Raw genomic sequence first — 20487 nt, 5'->3', positions numbered from 1 at the left:
GAGAAAGGGACCCAAGCAGTTCCTGCATCCTAGTTGCTGGCTCAGATCTCAGATGAGGGGTGTTCACACTTGCCCACGAATGGGGATGAGGGACATTGGGAGTTGCTTGTAAAAGTGGTGGGGAGGGGGGAGCAGCTGCTCTCTTTGTGTGGAAGTGAGTCCCAATGCCCCGGCTGTACCCGAGCAGGGGAATCCCCATGGTTAGATCAGAGGTAGCAGTGGACAGATGCCCTCCCAAGGGATTCCTCCAGAGTTTGGGCTTGGAGCCTAAGCCTCACCCCCTGGAAGAACCTTAAGAGGCTGTGTGGGCCAAATTGGGATGCCTTGTGGGTAGGATTAGGCCCATAAGACAAAGGTTCCCCACCCCTGGAATAAGGTGAAATTCATGGTGGTAGCTCCTCCTGTTTTTCAGGTTGGAGTTACCAGAATTCGCACTATCTTCTGTCTGGTTGCAGACAGTCTGTTGGCCGTAACTGTAACACTGTCATTATTTTCTAGGCACCTTATTTAGAAATAAAGAAACAGATGGACAAACAGGACCCGCTTGCTCATCCTCTTCTGCAATGGTAAAGACCTCACTTAGATATGCCAACTTTTTAATACATGCAGGATAATTTTGCAAAGTTATGGTTTGCTCTTAACTGGTCTGATAAGTTGATCACACAGGGCACAACCCTTCCCCTCCTGCAACAGGAGTCCCCAACAGTCCAAAATGATGATGTAGTGCAGGGTGCCTATTTGGTTTAATGGGAAACCCATGCATTGCTCTGGCTCCTTGCCTTACGTACTCACTGAGTCACCATCCCACCCTCTCCTGTCCATAGAGGCTATTAAGGTTCACAGTGCAAGTTGCCTGTGCATGAAGAATTGGGGCTACTAAATGGACACCTGGACAATATGTAAAAGCTTCCCATTACACAGAATGGTATTTCAATATACCTGACACTGGGCACATTGGGTGCAGATGGTATCACTGAACCCTATGGGGATGGATCATGCACATCACTTGTAAGTGTCAAGGGAAAATTAATTAAAATGAGAGAGGCTGCCTGAGCACTGGATAAATCAATAGACTAGCAAAAATCATATCACAGCAATAAATTCTAACTTGTTCATAGGCGAAGGAGCCCATAGAGTTGAGTACATGAATTAGCACACATATCCTTTAACTAATTTGTGGTAACTATTCCTATTTCCGCTTGGTTGAATGATATAGATGACCAAGCTACCTGGTCAGTACTTTCCCAAGGTGATGAAAAACCCAATACTCGTTTTATTTCATTTCATTCATTTATGTGTATTATTTATTTCAGGGTTATTTCAAGTAATAGATCGCATATTGTCAAGTTACCTGTGAATAGGGTAAGTTTGATGTCCAAAACCAGTTATATAAGTAGGGCGGCTATATATGAATTGCCCCCAAATTGGGCAAAAGTGGGCACAGGTTTGCATACAATTTGCCTATGCTAATATGTAGATATAGATGGTAATGTAGAAATAATGGCTCTAAATGAGATAGAAATACAAGACATCTCAGGTAAGTGGGGAAGACTACTGCCAGGTGACCTGTATGCCTTGCTCAGTTTGCTGCCTAGGTGCTAACTGTTGATGATTATCTTCAATTGTTGATGGGCTGTTGAAAGCACCTGCTGTTTTCCCTTTATTTATTGTCCCTGTTCGGACATAAGGGCAACAATGTCTGGGTTAATTAATTAATTCTTGTGTTAACCCATGACTGGTTCTGAATGAAATCTGGAGCAGAATCAACACCCCACTGACATCGGAGCAACCAGCTTCCACTGCACTGAGGTCTACCAACCACAGCCAGACACAAAATGGTGACTTGGGGCATCCTGTTTTTCAGATGTGGAGAACGCTGAGGTTGAGAGAGAAGTAATTCACACAAGGCCAGCTATGGCAGAGATTTTTTTTCTTGCACTTTTATGTGCTCTTGTTAAAGTATCATGGGCAGCATCTACGGGGATGTATGAAAAATTCGTTTCAGTTTGTTTTTGACCAGTTCATTTTTGATAAGGACTTACCCAGTTTGCACCTTCCAAATCAAACTCGGATTTGGAGACAATCTGCAATTGTCCATGCATTTTGGAGGGTGCAGTGTGTTTCATGGACCCAAAAATGCATTCCAACAGTATGTGCAGATTTGAAAAATGTGCATTAGAGTATGGGCTTTAATCAACTTGTGTAAAGCCCATAGCACCATGAGCGCTAGTAGCCCTGCTCCTTTCCCACTTTTCTGCCCTTCAGTCCCCACAGCACAGAGGAGCTCATGAATAATGAAAATGTACCGCATGCATAGATAATCCTCCCTCCAAAATTGGCATGCTGTGTGGCCCTGCCCCCTCCCTCAAACACCCTGATTGGCTGCCTCCATCCCTTTTCCCCTCCCAGCTAGCAGCGACAGCCTAAACTTACGACTACACCCAGGGCCCACCTTCATGCCACACTGATTGGCCAAGAAGGGCTGTCGGTCATCCCGCTGGCAGAGGGGCTGCCTTGCCTGTTTGGCACGAAGAAAATTAATTCCTATTAAAGTTCAAGCTTTGAATCTTTTCACACTTCCAAAATTTTCTGCCCATCTACACTGCTCAAGCTTCAGTTTAAAACCAAAACGAGCAAAATTGGTCTGGTAGATCTCGAGTAATAAGCTTTACACTACCGAATTCTTACATAGCTGGCAGAAGAACGCATACATTTCAAAAACGCACTTAATTGATGCATACCTTAGGAAAAGTACACATGAAAAATACCCATGGATTTTCATGCAAAAAGAAAAAAAAGTTGCAATCTGATGTGGACTTGAGTTGGAATGAGCTCTGAGATGGAATTCATAGAACGTTGGCAAGTTTGAGTTTTACTGATTCGTACATCCTGAAGTATCCAACACTGCCCCACACTGGTGGAACCCACCAGGCTAAAGCTATCAATGGCTTCTAGCCCTGATGGTTGTGTGCTATCTCCAGTATTCCAGGCAATAAGCCTGTTTGCACCAGTTACTGGAAAGGGTGCTGTTGCCCTGCTTGTTCATCCCTGGCCGATGGCTGGTTGGCCACTGTGTGAACAGAGTGCTGGACCAGATGGGCCCTTGGTCTGATCCAGCACAGTACTTCTTATGTTCTTATGTTCTAGTGCCACCGGAAACTACCAGGTCCTGGAGCAAATGGAAAAGGGGTTGGGGGCAGATTGGCAGAGCTTACAGCAGTGAGGATCCACTGGAAACAAGCATCTCCGCTTGTTTCTGGGGTTGCTTTCAACAGCACTAGCTTCCTGTTGCATTAGTGGTTGGTCCTGCTGGTAGAACAGAAACATTGGAAGCAAAATGGCAGTATTGGATATTGCCCCATGACACAGAAGCCCTGTGAGATTTAACGTAGATCCTGGCCTACTTTCTGCCTACTCCTACCCTATGGTTCCAAACATGTTTTGCCTTCTGTTGTAAATAGCAGCTCTGCGGAAGGGGGTCAGTCATCAAAACAGTGCAAGGGAAACAGTTTACTCCGATGTCCACCCAGTGCCAAGTTTCTAACCCAATTTGGGTGGGGGGGCATAGCTAATTTGCCTGAACTTTCAAAAGCAGGAGATCCCGCTCACAGATTTCCCATTTTACACCTGGTTTGGTCCTTAAAATGGTTATTGCCCCAGTACTAATGTACCGAAGAGTGTGCTCAAGTCATGAGAATTTGAATATGTCACTAATATTACTTTACCTGTTTGCTCCTCTTCTTTTTATAGCAACTGAAGTTTATGCACACCCCGCATCAGTTTCTTCTGCTGAGCAGTCCACCAGCCAAAGAATCGAATTTCCGAGCTGCTAAAAATCTTTATGGGAGTACCTTTGCATTTCAGTGAGTACTGAACAATAGGAATAAAAGTATTGCCAAATCCCAGTCCGGACAACCAAGCAGAAAATGAGCAAACCTCTCCACCCTCTTATAAATATTCCTGCAGTGGACACATTTCCTCTTTGGAGCATATGGTTTTAGAGAAAACTGCTAATTGCATTAGGTTGTTTCATAACAGTACTAATTGCCTCTCCCTTTGTTTTTGTATCTTGTTTTGTTTTTAAGTGGGTCACACATTGAAAACTGGCACTCTATCCTGAGGAACGGCTTAGTGGTTGCTTCCAATACAAGGCTGCAGGTAAAACCAACAACAAAGCAATGTTAAAAAGCAAAGTACATGGGGTTCCTGTTCATGGCAGTTTGGGGTGTGAGTCATGTAGGTGAGCTGTAGGCAACCTGATCCACAGTTTGACAGAATACCTGCACAAGAAGAGGCATGACAGTGTGTGGTTCTCATTAGCTGGGATGAGCAGAATGTTCCACACATGGGATGCTCCAACCAGTGAAAGCAAGAAGAGGAGACTTTGGCTGAGTCCCCTGCCCCAAAGAGCTTAGAATCTAATATTTGACAAATCGGAAACAGCAGAAGAAGGAGCTGGAAGAGCAGGCAGGGATAAACAAGGAAGACATATGCAGATTCAGTTGCACATGTTTAGACTGGCCCCATTCAGAAGACACCTTAAACCACAGCTTTAACCACAGTGGTTAAGCCAGAAAGATGGACTTTGTTCAGAAGACACCTTAAACCATGGCATTAACCATGGTGAACAAGCCTTATTCACCATGGTTAATGCCAGGCTTTAAGGTGTCTTCTGAACACAGCCCATCTTTCTGGCTTAACCACTGCGGTTAAAGCTGTGTTTTAAGGTGTTTTCTGAATGGGGCCTTTGAGTTACAGGTTGGGTCATTCACAGCTTTGTGACTCCAGTGGATGGGAGATTTAACAATACCCCAACACATTAACAAATCTGTATCTGTGAGTCTGTTGAAGTTGAGGATATTGAACACTATTTATGACGCTACCCCCTGTAGGAGTCCTCCAAGGTATAAATTTCTTCATTATACCCTCAGCTCTTTGTCAAATAGACCTTTTCTGGATCAGATTTGTACATTGCTTGCAGGCAATGATGTACATTTTGTGACCCAGGTTGCAAAAACTGCCCTGGCTGTCAGAAAATTAAGCGCCAGGCATCATACTGTACCTTCACATTAATTGATGGGCAAAGGGCAGGTTTTTTTTCTTTTCTTCTATTGTTGAGGAAGGGAAGTGTGATTTCAACATGTTATTTTAATTATAGTTTTTGTATTGTTTTTATACTGGTCTGTTTTTTATGGCATTTTATTATTCCTATTCATTTGGAATTGTAGTGGCCTGTGGCTTTGACCAATAAAGATAAACAACAACTGGTGTTTGGATCACTAATCTTGCCACCCACAGACCCTTTTGTCCCTTCTGATTTTTATTGGTTTTTTTTTTAATTTTAAAAAGTTAGCTAGGGAGCTGTCATGCCCCCACCTCCGCAAAGGGCTGCCCATCAGTGCCACCTTTACTTGGGTTAAAAAAAGTAGTTCTGTGTTTTGGAGCTTAGCCTCCACCTCTGCCTTGTACTTAGGATCTTGGGAGAGTTACTTTCCTTTTAGTCTCTCCAGTTTGCCTTCTGGGAAATGAGTGTTTTGTGGCTGGTTGGGCCCACCGTGGTGGCCATTTTATGAAAGGGCAGCCCGCCCATGGCAACCATTTTGTGAGTGCACCCGTGACATGCTCTCAAAATTCCAAATGTGTCCACAGACCCAAAAGGGTTGGGAAGCCCTGACTAGGGGGCAGCGGTCATGTCAAAGGCTTCATGGAAGATGTTGATTCTGAGGAGGGACTTGAAGGAAGTAAGGGTGGTGTTCTGGGCGACAATAAGTGAGAAATGCAACTAAAGCTTTTTTAAAAAACAACAACATTTTTTGTCCACTACTATCAAGTGGAGGGGGAGGGGTAGTGTATTGAGGATAAGATCAGTTAGAATCACCAATGCCATAGCAATGAGGAAAATGTGTGATAATGTCAAATGTGTGACATTGATAGCCCTATCTAGCATGGACAGTGAGAATTTTGTACGTTGGTGGAAACGTTATCGATTCAAACGTTGAAATGAGATTGTGATAATTCACATATTCCATGCTCTTATTTTTGTAAAGGTTAGCCAATTAAGAATGGCTTACAATATTCTTGGTGTCTCTCCACCTTTCAGCTCCATGGTGCAATGTTTGGAAGTGGGATTTACCTTAGTCCTTTGTCAAGCATATCTTTCGGTTACTCAGGTGAGATTTATCAATCATTCTACATTGGAAGGGATACGGCAGAGAGAATGTTTTGTGTGTGAGGTTGTGTGTTTTTTTCATCTACCGCATTCTGCATATTTATTTATTTATTTATTTATTTCATTTTTATACCGCCCAATAGCCGAAGCTCTCTGGGCGGTTCACAAAAATTAAAACCATAATAAAACAACCAACAGGTTGAAAGCACAAATACAAAATACAGTATTAAAAAGCACAACCAGGATAAAAACCACGCAGCAAAATTGACATAAGATTAAAATACAGAGTTAAAACAGTAACATTTAAATTTAAGTTAAAATTAAGTGTTAAAATCCTGAGTGAATAAAAAGGGCTTCAGCTGGCGACGAAAGGAGTACAGTGTAGGCGCCAGGCGGAACAAGGTTGTACTTGTAACAGAGATTAAAGCTGTAGTTGGAAAGAGGAATTTTGCAATGTGGAGGCCAGCTAGTTATAGTTCAGAGGTGGGCTATGACAGGGGAAAATCTCATGAAGTTCATCAGGTTATTGCAGCTATATTATATTGCAGCTATTGCTATTACTTACAGCTTTTTTCTGGCTGAGTGGACATTATCCCTCTTATGTGCATGTCCATGAATGTGTGTTTCACACATGCACAACTTTTATTAACTTACAGGGATCTGCAAGTAGCAGAACATATGATCAGCACCCTAACTCAGCCTCGTAGTGCAGGCACCTTGGTTAGAGCGAGCAAGAAACCTCTTTTTCTATCTATCATACGTGGGTGACTCCATCTCACTCAGAGCACTGATCTATGGTTCTCCTGGCCTGCTCACCTTAAAAGTGTGTCAAGGAGGTGTGGATAGACAACCTTAAATGTGATGTAGCTACCAAACCCCAAGATTAGCTCCCCACCTCCATATCCCCTACTGTAAGTATGGACCATGTGTGTGGCCCATGGGCCATATGCAGCTCCTGTGCCCCCCCATTTTAATGGCATCCATAGCAGATACAGAGTGCCCAAAGGATCAAATTGTTCCTGTTTGCCAGCTAAATTTGGCCCATTTGACGCTCTGTAGCTGCTACAGAGCATCAAAAGGGTAAAAAAAAATAGCTTGGAAACAAGTTCAGTTTAACAAATGTCGTGCTCTATAGCATTATGGAGCAGTTTGCCACTGAATTTTTGCAGCAAACCAACAATTCCGGACCTTTTGGGGAAGAGCCCTGCAACTTTCCATCATCCTGTAGACTGCGACCTGCAGCAGGAGTTTGGGTTGCCAAAATAGCCCCCGGATTTCTGGATGTTGCGTAGTCCTGCCCTAGAGCCAGTTGGCTGTGAGAGGTTGGTCAGTTAAGTAATCCTTGCCCATAAAGATGTCTCCAGGTGCTCACCACTTTAACGCTCTCCCTACCTGCACTAAGCCTGTCAGCTGTGACTGAGAAAAGTGGTGACTGCCAAGTTTCCTGCAGCATGATGTGCGCCCGAAATGCATTCCAACGTCTCCGTTGCATGAAATGCACCCCACCCTCAAAGAGGTGACTAGCTAATTTCACGCTGTAAAAACCAGGGGAAGTATATGGTCCTTTTGTTGTAGATGGCAGCACTATTAGGGGCAGTATGCTGTGTATGTTCCTATGTATACCAGTTGCTGGGGAACATGGGTGGGAGGGTGCTGTTGCACTCACGTCCTGTTGTACTTATGTCCTGTGGGCAGCTGTTCGGCCACTGTGTGAACAGAATGCTGGACTATATGAGCCCTTGGTCTGATCCAGTGTGACTCTTCTTATTTTCCTATGCACCTGCCTTTTAAGGCAGGCTGCAGACTTTACCCAATTGGCCCACTAGCTTGTCTATACACCTCTGTCCCTCACATGTGGAGGAGCAGCATTCTCCAACTTTAGAAGAATCTCATATTTTTCTCCCACAACTCAATCACAGCTGGTATCCAAGATTCTAGCAAGGAACTGGCTGAGGGTGGAATTCTGTGGCATCCCACGCCTATAGTCATCCCTGCTCTTGATCTGGAACAGGCTGCAGATCTGCCTTGGAAATAAACGGCATACCCTTCATTCTACAAATGTCAATTAACATGAAGTCCACACGAGTTGCAACTCATTCTTTAACTGACCTCATCACATGGCTCTCTGGTGTTTTGAAGGAGCAGGAATCGGTTTTAGAATGCTGTGCGATTGTATCATCTCATAAAATGCGCCAAATTGCCAGGATTGTCAGCTGCTGAAAAGAAGAATCAGCAGTGACATCCATGTCTGCTTGCACGCTCCACGTATATGAAGTGGAACATCTGACATTTTACGCACCAGTATGTCTGATGTAAATCTAATGTCTTTAGGGATGAACAAGAAACAGCAGAAGGTGTCAGCTAAAGATGAGCCTGCTTCGGGCAGTAAAAACAGCAATGTGTTACAGGTAAAGGAATATATGAAGCATTTCAGAAAGACATTTACTTTTCATGGCCTTGCCAGCTCTAGGCATGCGTTGGATCATGTGAGCCTTATTTAATCCCAGCACATCCTTGTACACGTGGGATGATGTGAGTGGAAGGGGAGATCCAGAAGGGCAGTGCATTGACAGCTGACAGCCCCATATCAAATCTTTTCTTTTGACTAAGGAATTTTCTATGCCTTGGGACTGCCGTTCTCATCTTTCCCATTGGCTGTTGTAGGCCAATCCTACCCAGAATACCTTTTGCAACTGACACAACCTTTCATACAGTTTCACTAGATGGGTTATGAAAAGTTGCCATTTATACTGTCATAGGTATGATCCTAATTTGGAACATTTCCCTAGTCTGTCAGAATATATATACATCTTATGAGGACATTATTCAGCCCTCAAAAGGCTGGGAGAAATTGGCTCTCTTACTGGACTAGGGTGTTGAACTGGCAGTTATGAGCAATATTACGAAGAAATGTTGACGGCTTTCTGAATAGAGATTATATCAATGCTTCCAGCATGAATATGTCAACTGAACCTATTAATAAATCTTTCAGAGGGCAACTATAGGTAATATCCTATTGTGCCCATGTGCCTGGGGAGACTGACCACTTGCACAACAGAGCTTTCGTGCATCTAAAAATAATCTAAACTGCTCATTTCAGGAATGGGGTAGGTCAACAGAGCTTGCAGAAAGCAGCTCTGCTGATCTGTCCTGATCCAGAAATGAGCATTTCTGTTTGTTTCCAGGATTATTTTTAGAAGTGCACAAGCCCAGCTGTACAAGCGATCTGTCCCAAGAGTGTAACAGAACCAGGGGAAACGAAGTAGCTCCACTGCCTTTTGCCCTATGTTTTAAAAACATTCTTGCCATTCTTTTTAGCATGCAACTTAGCGTGTAGTCACTGTTTAGTCAACATTTATTATTTAGGATAACATTTTCTTCCAATATTTGTTTTCCTTCACAGTCACAGAAAAAAGGACAGCAGTCTCAATTTCTGCAAAGCCGAAACTTAAAATGTATAGCCTTATGTGAAGGTAAGCAAAAAAGAAAAACCCACAGAAATCAAGGCAGGTTTTCTTTAGGGCTGTGCACCACTTTGATTCTGGATCTAAAACCTTAACCAAAGCAGGCCAGTTCAGACTGCTTTGGTCTGAATCTGGATCAGGCTCGGATCGGGCCGAAGCAGGTTGGATTGGCTCCAAAAATGGATCTTTACTGACAGTGTTGTTTACAACAGTAGATCTACAACAACAGAGACCGCCCCCATCTCCCTTTAAAATGCCAGCTCTCATGCAGGATGGCCGATGGCCAGGCATGAATGAATGGGTCAGGGAAGTCCTGGTGGCTTGGTAGGCAGGGGGCAGTGACTAGCCAGATTTGGAGGGGCAAGTGAGGTGAGTCTAATGGACTCATGGTCAGCTTTAAGCCTGGGAAACTGCAACATCCGACCTGCTTCGGATGTCCAGATCTTGCTTCGGATCCAGATCTGAAGCTGGTTGGACCAGATCTGAAGCAGGCCAAGGCAAATCAGGGCCAATTCAGAAGCTCCAACTTGGCCACTGAAGTGAATTGGGAGGGTCCCTGCGCAGCACCAGTTTTTCTCCTGCAGTCAGAATGATGCAGATACACCAGAGAGTTAAATTGGTATCATAGTATTCTCTCACCACAGGAAGCCTTGGGAAATGTAGTTCAATAAGAGTGGGCTAGGAAACTCTAACAGAGAATTCTCGACACCATCACCGAATTACAATTTCCAGAATTCTTTACCAGGACTATTACAGATAAGCGGCAGGGAAGCTATATCTCAGTCATGCTGCCTTCTGAGCAAGTGTTCGTTTCAAAAATAAATGTTCACTAATGACACTATAATTTTAATAAGTAACTCATGACATATTGCAATCCATGGGTAGTGGAAATTTGAGGATAAGACATCCCTCCAAATCAGTGTGATAATTCAAGAGGATGAAATTGTAGGAAGTTACTCTAGCATGCAGCAGAAGTAATTCTCTCAACTTTCCAATCTGTTGTTCTACCATAATAGATTGATATAGTGAAAGGAAATACTTTCCACACTTTTTCTCATCCCTTCAGGGATGATTGTATATGCTGGAGAGAGACAAGAACAGCCCATCTGGATATTGGGGTAGGGTGCAGGGCCAAGGAAGTGTTTAGATACCATGTCATCACTTTTGTCTGAAAAGCCATCACTCCCTGTTACAGGTATCAGGCTTGTGGCGGGTGATTTATTTACATTGCTTTAGTCCAGTCATTAGATTAGATTTAGATTAGGTTAGACTTTAATTCGTATGCTGCTTTCCCACAAGACAAATTGTTTTCAGTCAAAGCCATTCTTTTGTTGCGGACCTAACACTAAAGGAGGAGTTAATGACTCTTGTACACAATCTTTTCCGCTTCTGTTTTTTGTTTTTGTTTTAAGAGTAGGTCTCTTACAAAAGCAAAAATGAAGTAGGGATGGGCAAACTCACCTGCATCCGATCCATTGGACTCTAGCCCCACTGTTCCACCCCAGCCACCCCTGCTCGTTGGGCCGTGCAAGCTTCCTTTGAGGCGTGGCGAGGCCCGACAAGTTCTCAGCAGCCATCTGCCCATGCCCCATAAAGTACTCATTTCCCCCATTGTGTAAATGGTGGCTGTAATGGCCCCATTTATGCAAGAGTAAAGATGTGAATGGTGCCTTTACTCTTGTGTAAATGGCACCTTTGTGGTTGCCATTTATGCAATGGGGGAAATGCGCAATTTCCAGAGCCTCCATTGTGCGTCACAATGGGTCCATGGAGCATGGGTCTGTGGGACCCAACTGGGTCCAGGGGGGCAGACTCAGGGGAGTCCATAGGACTCAGTTGGGCACCCACAACCTCCCTACTTCAGTATTCAGTCAATTTTACTTTTTCATAAAACTGGTCAATTTCTTGAAGTTATATTTACGTTCATATGTAACTAACCCAGCATTGCATGCCAGCGGTCCTTAATACTGTGGTCTAAGTAGCTTGAGAGAAACTAATAAAGTCATAATTAAAGTGGTATATTCTTTGTACTGGAACTTTGTCTTGAATGATACAATAAGAATGCATTTATCTAAAACAGGAGTAGGCAACATAGAGCCCATGGGCACCAGTGTGCTCCCTGACATTTTTCTTAGCACCCACTAAATTGCCCTACCTCTTCTATTTTTGTTTAATTATCACATGGTCTTACCGGCAGCTGGGGTTGCTGAAAAATTATGTTCTGAAAATAGCGGGCTCAAAGCTTAGTGTGTTGGGTCTAACACCCCACCTCTGCCTAGTATTCAGTCTTTTTAATAAGTTACTTGTCCTTTGCCAGACCTCCTACGGCAGCCATTTTGTGGTGGTGCCTAGGATAGTTTCACAAATTGCCAAATATATACATGACTCAAAAAGGTTGTCTATCCCTGTTCTGAAATACCACGATCTTTCTGTACAAGTTCATCAAACATGCATCTTTCAAAATGTGCATCTCTCTTCCTTATAGTGATAACTTCACCTGATCTGCACAAACATGGGGAGATATGGGTAGTTCCCAACACGGATCATGTGTGTACAAGATTCTTCTTTGTGTGAGTACAGAGGCCTTTTAGCTGGGCAATGTCCTTGTGTAACTTCCATAACTTCTTATTTTCAATCATAAAAATAAATTAAACAGATTGCTAAAATAGCGGAGAATGTAACCTGCCTTTTCCTCCCATCAAACAAACTGGCAGGATTTTCCCCTGCCCTTCTTTTTCTGTTCACAAAGCCATTGTCTATTACTGGGAATCTTTCTTTTCCCCATGGTTTGGGTGTCATTTAACCCCCCACAGAAGGCCTAAGCGTTTAGGATAGTGGTTTTCAAACTATGTTCCGGAGAACCACTCAGGTCACTCACAACCTTGTCAGAGATTCTTTATGGCAGGGGTGCACAACCTCAGGCCTGAGTCCTCTGGGGTTCCCCAGAAACCCGTCCCTCCCCTCCATGGGCAATCATTTGTTGGTTTTCCAGCTTTTGTGCAGTTCTTCCCCATTCTAAAAGGTCGAATGGCTCTTCTAAGGCCTAATTACTGGTAGTAAGAGCTTGAACCTAAAATACACTGGTATTTTTGGTATTTGGGATATTTTCAGCTCCACTGATCATTGGAATATGGCCGCGAGAGCTTCTCTGAAATGGAATTTCAATCCTTGGGATGAAAGCAGTTCTGTACTTGTGCTTTACAGAGATCAGCCATGGCAGATGAGCTTCCCTGAATGATAGCTCTTCCACCACTACTGATCTTTCCATACAATGTCCATCCATAGATGTGTCTTGTGGGATACTCCTGGTTCCCACAGCACAGCCATGCGCACCAACAAGCTTGACCAGCACTCTGTTAGAATAAGGTGTGCTCTAAAATAGGTCCCAGAATCCTTGGTGATATGCAAGAATTCATCAGAAGTTTATTTGCTCTAGGAAGGGTACTCTCAATATTGAGAGTTTAGAATATGCTCCCCGTCTACAATAAATAGTGAGGTTACCCTGCCACCCTCCAACTGCAACGTCAAGAAATTTAGGTCCATAAGGACCCTGTTCTTACAGAATCGTGTTTGCAGAATGCTTTTAACAGTAGGGTACAGTAGTATATGTGGTAGCAGTTCATTAGGGGATTGGGTCAACCAGGAGGGAGTCATCAACATTACAAGTTGGAGTTCAACAGACTTTTCCAGCCCAATTTTCCAAAAGGGATCTATGCTATCACAAATGGGAAAGGTTCATTTTCATTACGTACGTATCTTTGTTGCTTGCCTTAATTATCTCCTGATCGGGTTGACTGTAAAGGCATTTAGGCCTAAAGGTAAGCAGGGATGTCAGAAGAAGAAAAAAGGGGGCTGGAAGTATGCTGTCTGGGAGCCAGGGGATGCCCCTCCCATGACATATCATTGCCCAGATTGAAGGAAATCAGCAGGCCTGCACATGTATTTCTCATCAACACCAGATTGATACTCCACCATCACCTGGTTCCCTGACAAGGAGGATCATGAGCTGCTATGTCAGCGCCTGGGTGGAATTGCCTGTACTTCCTTCCTCTATCCAGCAGTCCCAATGGTGCAGAGCGTCAGTGCCTGATTCACAGGGTTCCAAGCCCCATGCCATGTGATCCTATTGAACCCATACCTTCACTGCCTCTCGCTGCTCTTTGTAATGCCAGTGATAATGGACTTTCCTAGAAATATTCCAGCAGTGGGAGGCAGTGAAGGCATGGAGTTACTACAGCTCCATGCTGTAGTAACTCCTTGCTTCTTTGTTTTCCAACCTCACTGACCCTGTTCAGATGACATGCTAAGCCATGGTGGTTAAGCATTTTGAGCTAAACATTATGGCTTAGCGTGCCATGTGAACCATTCCTAAACATGGTGGCTACATAAACTTGGTTTAAACACGCTCATTAACCATTTGCTGCAAATGGTTAGCAGCTTAACCATGGCTCAGTGTGTTGTCTGAACAGGCCCAATGTTATATATTCCCACAATACAAACATCTGGCACAACTCCTTCCCTTCACCTCCCAAAGTGCAAACCATTCACAGGGTGGAGGATCAAACTATTTCTCATAACTTGAAAGATTTCAAAATATTAAATATTTTTTCTTTATACTTTTTTTTTTTTTTAGCTACGAAGATGGCCAAGTAGGTGATACAAGTATAAACACTCAAGAGCCAAGCATTCATAAAGAGATCCTCCGGGTCATTGGTAATCAAACTGCTACTGGTTAAAAGGACCACTCTTAATTCCTTGATGTGATTTGGAAACCTTCCTCAGTCTCAAAGCTGGATTTTGAACTGAAGAAGATGTGGGGGAGGGGGAACCTAATTTATTGTTATTCTGAACAAGTTGACCCTTTGAATACTTTTTTCTTACTTAGCATTTCTTATCACAAAGAAATATATATACCTAAAAGGGATGCAAGCAAGCAACTGTAGGGATACAGAGTCTATTGATACAATACAAATGACAGTTAAAACAGAAGTTTTGGTTGTTCACAATAAACAGAATTTGAAAAGGAGTTTTGTGCAGATATTTTTATATTAAAGACTTGAATTGCATCATTTTAGTACTGTATATCTGTATTTTGAATTTACAGTGACTGAAACAGGAACCTTCTTCTTCTTCTTCTTCTTTTTTCTTTTCTTCTGGAAACCTACATAGTACAGGATATTTCGCAATAAGTAGAATATTCACGTTTTAATACACCATACAAACTGGTTGCCTGGAATGTATTAAATATGATGGAAAAAATAGCTGTAATATATTCATTCTGCTATATACAAACTATGTATAGGATCCAAAATCTTACAGGAGGAAAAGCTTTCTGTTGTATTGACATATATGCCAACATAAAAATTATTAGTTTACCAACTATCGGCAGAAGAACATGAGTTTGGTCTTGCAGAAGTTTCATTCCTTTAGATGCAGTTCTTGAAGAAGCAGTTCCTAGCTGATACATCCTCATTTAATTGTTTTGAAGAAAGACTACCTTAGTAGTTGCTAGCTGCCTTTTACACGATACAAATCCAATAGTTGGCCAGCGCATAAGGGGCTGATCAATACCTGAATTATCAATGCTGTCTTCATGAAATGTTCAAATTGAGTCTTTTCTGCTCAGAAAGTTCAGTGGCCTTCTTTGGTTTCTTCTTGAGTTGCACAATGATGATCATGTGGTTAACAACACGTATATGTCCTTATAGGAGCCTAAATGTATTCCTATTGCAAGGTTAGTTTGAACCTGATATCATTCTTCTCTTTCTTTTTTGCAGTGGAAATGTACTTTTGAATCTATCATTTTATGTTAATCTGTGCATCCATAAAGAGAAAGAACCACATCTGTCAAATTTGTGGAGCTGGTATGCATACAATATGCAGTTGATATGTGTGGTAGAGTGTAGAATGGAACTTTGTGCATATAGATTTTTAATGTGAATTGAAGGCCACCCAAGTAGGCCACGTTCCTCCACTGCCTTTTTAATACTTGCATAGGCTTTGATTTAGAATGAAGAATCTACATGCAGTGTGGATCCAGTGTGGTATTCAGTGGGTTATATCCAATATTAGTCTAGCATAAGTCTTATTCATTTCAATGGGGCTACATTAAGTAGGATTAATTAGATACAACCCAAGGCTTCCATCTGCACACACTGCATGTATTACCTACACTTTTGGCCAATGTGAGGATTGGTGTGCAACTTGTGCCAAATTAGTAGCTGAGGTTGTTTCATCCAATAACATGGAAGTAAGGTGGCACTCACATCTCAGGACCAATTCTACAAGATACTGACCATCTATTGTCAGGCAGTTTCAGGATTATTATTATTATTATTATTATTATTATTATTATTATTATTATTATTATCCTTGACAGCAATGAAATTAACAGTGGGTTCATCTCTACAGAATTAAAGACTGATGGAAAAAACAAGCGTTGAAACAAATGATTTCCAAGGAGCACAAATAACCAAAACCAGAACTGGCCAATAGCAATGTTGATGTTGCCTATTAGTACTAGGATCTAATAAGTAGGACAGCATATGCCTAATGGAATGCATTTCACCTGATTAACCATATGATAATTGGCTGGGAAGCTTGAGATGGGGCATTCCCTCTTGAGGGACTTCGCAAATTAATTTTTATTCTAGGCCTAATTTAACATGTTTAAACATTGTGTGCTTTCCCAGGTGCAAGACTAAAGCTCATTCAGTAGAATAAATGGGACAGTAGAGTGCTCAGTGGACTGAGGCATCCATGAAAATCTTTGTGTGAGATAGTGTGCGAGCGCTAGTTGAAGCACATTCAGTACTGGTGACTACTCTTCATATCCATTTAAGGTGTAGGGTGCTTACAGGTGGAGTGTTTGCAAGGGGCAGGCATGCTGACTTAGTTCATATGAATAGTGATTGCTGATAGTCTAAACGAGCCAGCAGGATGAATGTGACATAACTGCTGTAGCAGAAAGATCCCCATGGAATCGGGATGTCAGAGAAATCCCTTTGTGGGGTAAAGATCAATGGGTCTTTTCAGGTTCAACCCACTGGACTTCGTTTCAGTTCCCGCTGCAGCACTTGTCAATCTGCAGTGTATCAGGCCAGTTCACGGATTTTCCAGGATGTTTGCATGGCGGGGAGAAGCGTTGCAATTTAAACAAATTACGGCCGAATCTGCACAAACTATGCCCAAATTTGTGCAGATTAAAGCAAATTACAACCAAATTTGTATCATTTTCAGAAATTTCAGAACTCTTCCCACCCCCACAAAAAAAATGCACAAAAAAGTTCCTTGTAGGGCTGTGCACGGACACACACACCCCAAACCACTTTGTGGCCCAATCTGGAACTTCCGGATCGGGTCCGAACTGCTTTGGGTCGATCCGCCTGTCCCCCGCTCGTGGAGCGAGATCTGGAGGGGCGGATCGAGATTTTGCCCCCCTTCCATACTTACTTGCCTCCGTGGTGGACAGCAGAGGCAGGTGGGGAAGGGGGGACAAAATGCGGGCCAATAAACCAAACTCCCCCTGCCTCTTACCTGTGCCCATCGCAGTCTGTCGCGGGCTTCAATTGAGGCCCCAGCTTGAAGCCGGAAGAAGAGGCCATGGCCTCTTCCGGCTTGAAACCGGGGCCTCAATTGAAGCCCGCGATGGACCACAATGGACACAGGTAAGCCCCCTGCCCCCTTACCTGGCTCCATCACCGTCGCTGCACAGACTGCAGCGGCGGTGCCAGTTCCAGGTGAGTTCCCCTCCCCCCCACTTATCTGCATCCAGAGCTCTGGATCGATGCAAACTGCTTTGCCTCGACCCACAGCCCCCCCAACCCGATCCATCTCCACCATCAGGCCGCTCCGCTATCGCTTCTACGAAGCGAAGCGAAGTGGAGCACAGCCCTAGTTCCTGGAGTTCGGGGAATAGCCAGCAGTCAGCTCGGAGATGCAAAGTGAGTTGTACAAGTCATGGAACACTCTCTAGCCAAAAAACCCCACCAGATTTCCTAGCGGCAGACATCCCTACAAGGGTAGTACCAACCACACACACACACACACACACACACACACACACACACACACACACGTACCTCTTTAGTGTTATGGTCGCCTGAATAAGCAGTTGTCTGGAAGTGTCCTCAAATGTATCCTTCTAAATGTTTACAGACTGTTCAAAAATAGATGCTAGGGATAGGCAGAATCATCAATCATCATATGAACCTAAGCTTGGTTCATAGAATCATATATATCACTTGCTTTCTCGCCTCTTAATTACTGAACCTGTGGTTGAATATATGAAGTGGACACATACAAAAGCTTTGTGTTTGGAGGGATGTCAGGTTATAGCCGTTTCATTTATATTTATATCCATGTTATATTTACGAATGCCAAATCCCACATGCAAGTCATCAGTTGATAGACTCATCAATATCAGAGATCTTGAGATTGTGGTGGACAGCTCAATGAAAATGTCCACCCAGTGTGCAGCCACTGTAAAGAAGGCAAACTCCATGTTAGGCATTATAAGAAAAGGAACTGAGAATAAAACTGCCAGTATCATACTGCCTTTATACAAATCTATGGTGCGACCACACTTAGAATACTGTGTACAGTTCTGGACTCCACACCTAAAAAAGGATATTATAGAGCTGGAAAAAGTGCAGAAAAGGGCAACTAAAATAATTAAGGGGCTGCTGGAGCATCTCCCCTACAAGGGAAGGTTACAGCAACTGGGATTGTTTAGCTTGGAAGAAAGGAGGCTAAGGGGAGACATGATAGACGTGTACAAAATTATGCATGGTGTGGAGAATGTGGATAGGGAGACATTTTTCTCCCTCTCTCAAAACACTAGAATGCAGGGTCATCCCGTGAATCTGATTGGTGGGAGATTCAGGACAAATAAAAGGAAGTACTTCTTCACACAGCACATAGTTAAATTATGGAACTCACTACCACAAGATGTAGTGATTGCTACCAATTTGGATGGCTTTAAAAGGGGGTTGGATAAATTCCTGGAAGCAAAGGCTATCAATGCCTACTAGCCCTGATGGTTGTGTGCTATCTCCAGTATTTGAGGCAATAAGCCTGTATGCACCAGTTGCTGGGGAACATGGGCGGGAGGGTGCTGTTGCACCATGTCCTGCTTGTTCATCCCTGGCCGATGGCTGGTTGGCCACTGTGTGAACAGAGTGATGGACTAGATGGACCCTTGGTCTGATCCAGCAGGGCTCTTCTTATGTTTTTATGTTCTTATCGTGTGTGTGAACCAGCCCCTAGCTATATTTGTGGAACAGGCCAGTATGAGTTGGATAATAATAATAATAATAATAATAATAATAATAATAATAATAATAATAATAAATTTATTTGTTACCCGTGTCTCCCGCTGGATCGAGGCAGGGTACAACACAAATACAGACACATAAATGTTACAAGATAGGAAGGAGTTTACAGTGAATTTAAGCAATATCTTGCAAAGTGTACACATAGTGACAATCTTATCACATGGGAATGTTCTTCTTGTTGATACCAACTGGCAAAAGGATTGTCTTTAGAGTGCATCACTAATTCATCACTATGTAATGACAGCTGCAAACAACCAGGGTATTGTGATAATGACAAGCATCATGTGGTCATCTGAATTCATTCATAAACTAGCTAGATGCCTGACTGAAGCTTTTTAAAACTTTAGAATATAGGGCCTGTGGTAGAAGTGGCAAGATCGATCCAATGTTTAATTATGAGTGCAAAATATTGAGCTGAGTTGCATGGATGGGTACAGCAGCCTTTGGGCAGCCTGAATGATCTGTATGTTACTGTACATGGCAGAAACTCTGTGAACACTGACATTTATCAGTAGTTCAAAATATGTTATGAGGACAGAGGAACACTGAAAATTCTGACATATTTTATCTTCGTTTCCCATTGGAACATTTATTAAAGTTAGTTTATAAATGTCCAAAACAAACATTTCTGACATTTGTCTACTAAGGATTGCCAATTAACACCAACGTTAACTGAGTTTCTGACACATACTGGGAGTGGGACATATACACTAGGGATGTGCTCCGCTTCTAATCGGACCGGAGAAGCAGTAGCGGAGCGGGGGGCTTTGCCTGCCCTTAAGGCGGAAGCGAAGAGGATTGGGGGGCCGGCGGAGCGTGGCGAAGAGGATCGCAGTGAAGGCGGATCCTTCGCCTCGATCCGGAGCTCCGCCAGAAAGGTAAGTGGGGTTTACCGGGCCCTGTTGCTGTCGCCCATGCGGCGACAGCAGCAGGGCCCGGTAACGCCCCCCGCCCTCCTCTCCCTTACCTGCCTCCGTCCGCGGTCCGTCAGCGTCTCCAATTGAGCCCGTGGTTCCAGCAGGAAGTCTGGACCGCACTTGCGGCCCAGACTTCCTGGTGGAACCACGGGCTCAATTGAAGACGGCGACGGACCGCGGACAGAGGCAGGTAAGGCCCCCCTCCTCCTTACCGAGCTCTGCCGCCATCGCCCTATGGGGGGGGACCGGAGCTCCGATCCAGATCTGGAGCTCCGAGCGGAGCGGAGTGGGCACAGGCGGAGTGGGGGCGGGGCGGAGCGGGCCAATCCGAAAATGGCGGATCTTAAAGTGAAGCGGAGTGGGGGGTCCGTGCATACCCCTAATACACACATGAAAATGTTCATCTGGGACACAGACACTTTTAGAATAAAAGTTGGGCATTATTTCTCGGCTTGGCTGTGTTGACGAATCTTGACATCTCACCTGTCACTAATCCAACTTTTCCTTGTAAATATAACAAGGCACACTGCAGTGGAAGGCCACCAAATTTAAAATAGAGATGGTGTCACCAGGCATCTGTAGAACTACAACCTCCTCTCAGA

At 43.6% G+C, this 20487-nt stretch overlaps 1 protein-coding gene across 2 annotated transcripts in view; it reads left to right on the top strand.

The window, feature by feature from the left end:
* The window catches only part of PARP8 (poly(ADP-ribose) polymerase family member 8), a 192734-nt gene extending 178082 nt beyond the window's left edge, over nucleotides 1-14652 (top strand). For both annotated transcript variants that reach the window (XM_063128667.1, XM_063128668.1), the window contains 9 exons: nucleotides 499-566; nucleotides 1314-1362; nucleotides 3751-3863; nucleotides 4086-4158; nucleotides 6101-6170; nucleotides 8501-8577; nucleotides 9573-9642; nucleotides 12119-12203; nucleotides 14267-14652. In XM_063128667.1, the coding sequence (XP_062984737.1) occupies nucleotides 499-566; nucleotides 1314-1362; nucleotides 3751-3863; nucleotides 4086-4158; nucleotides 6101-6170; nucleotides 8501-8577; nucleotides 9573-9642; nucleotides 12119-12203; nucleotides 14267-14369 (708 nt within the window). In that variant the 3' untranslated portion in view covers nucleotides 14370-14652. The remainder of the gene's footprint in view (nucleotides 1-498; nucleotides 567-1313; nucleotides 1363-3750; nucleotides 3864-4085; nucleotides 4159-6100; nucleotides 6171-8500; nucleotides 8578-9572; nucleotides 9643-12118; nucleotides 12204-14266) is intronic.
* The last annotated feature ends 5835 nt before the right edge of the window (nucleotides 14653-20487 follow it).

The sequence above is a fragment of the Elgaria multicarinata genome, chromosome 6, assembly GCF_023053635.1.
Source record: "Elgaria multicarinata webbii isolate HBS135686 ecotype San Diego chromosome 6, rElgMul1.1.pri, whole genome shotgun sequence".
NCBI lineage: Eukaryota > Metazoa > Chordata > Lepidosauria > Squamata > Anguidae > Elgaria > Elgaria multicarinata.
The sequence above is the reverse complement of the archived record's forward strand: the minus strand, read 5'-3'. Positions and strand labels throughout refer to the sequence as shown.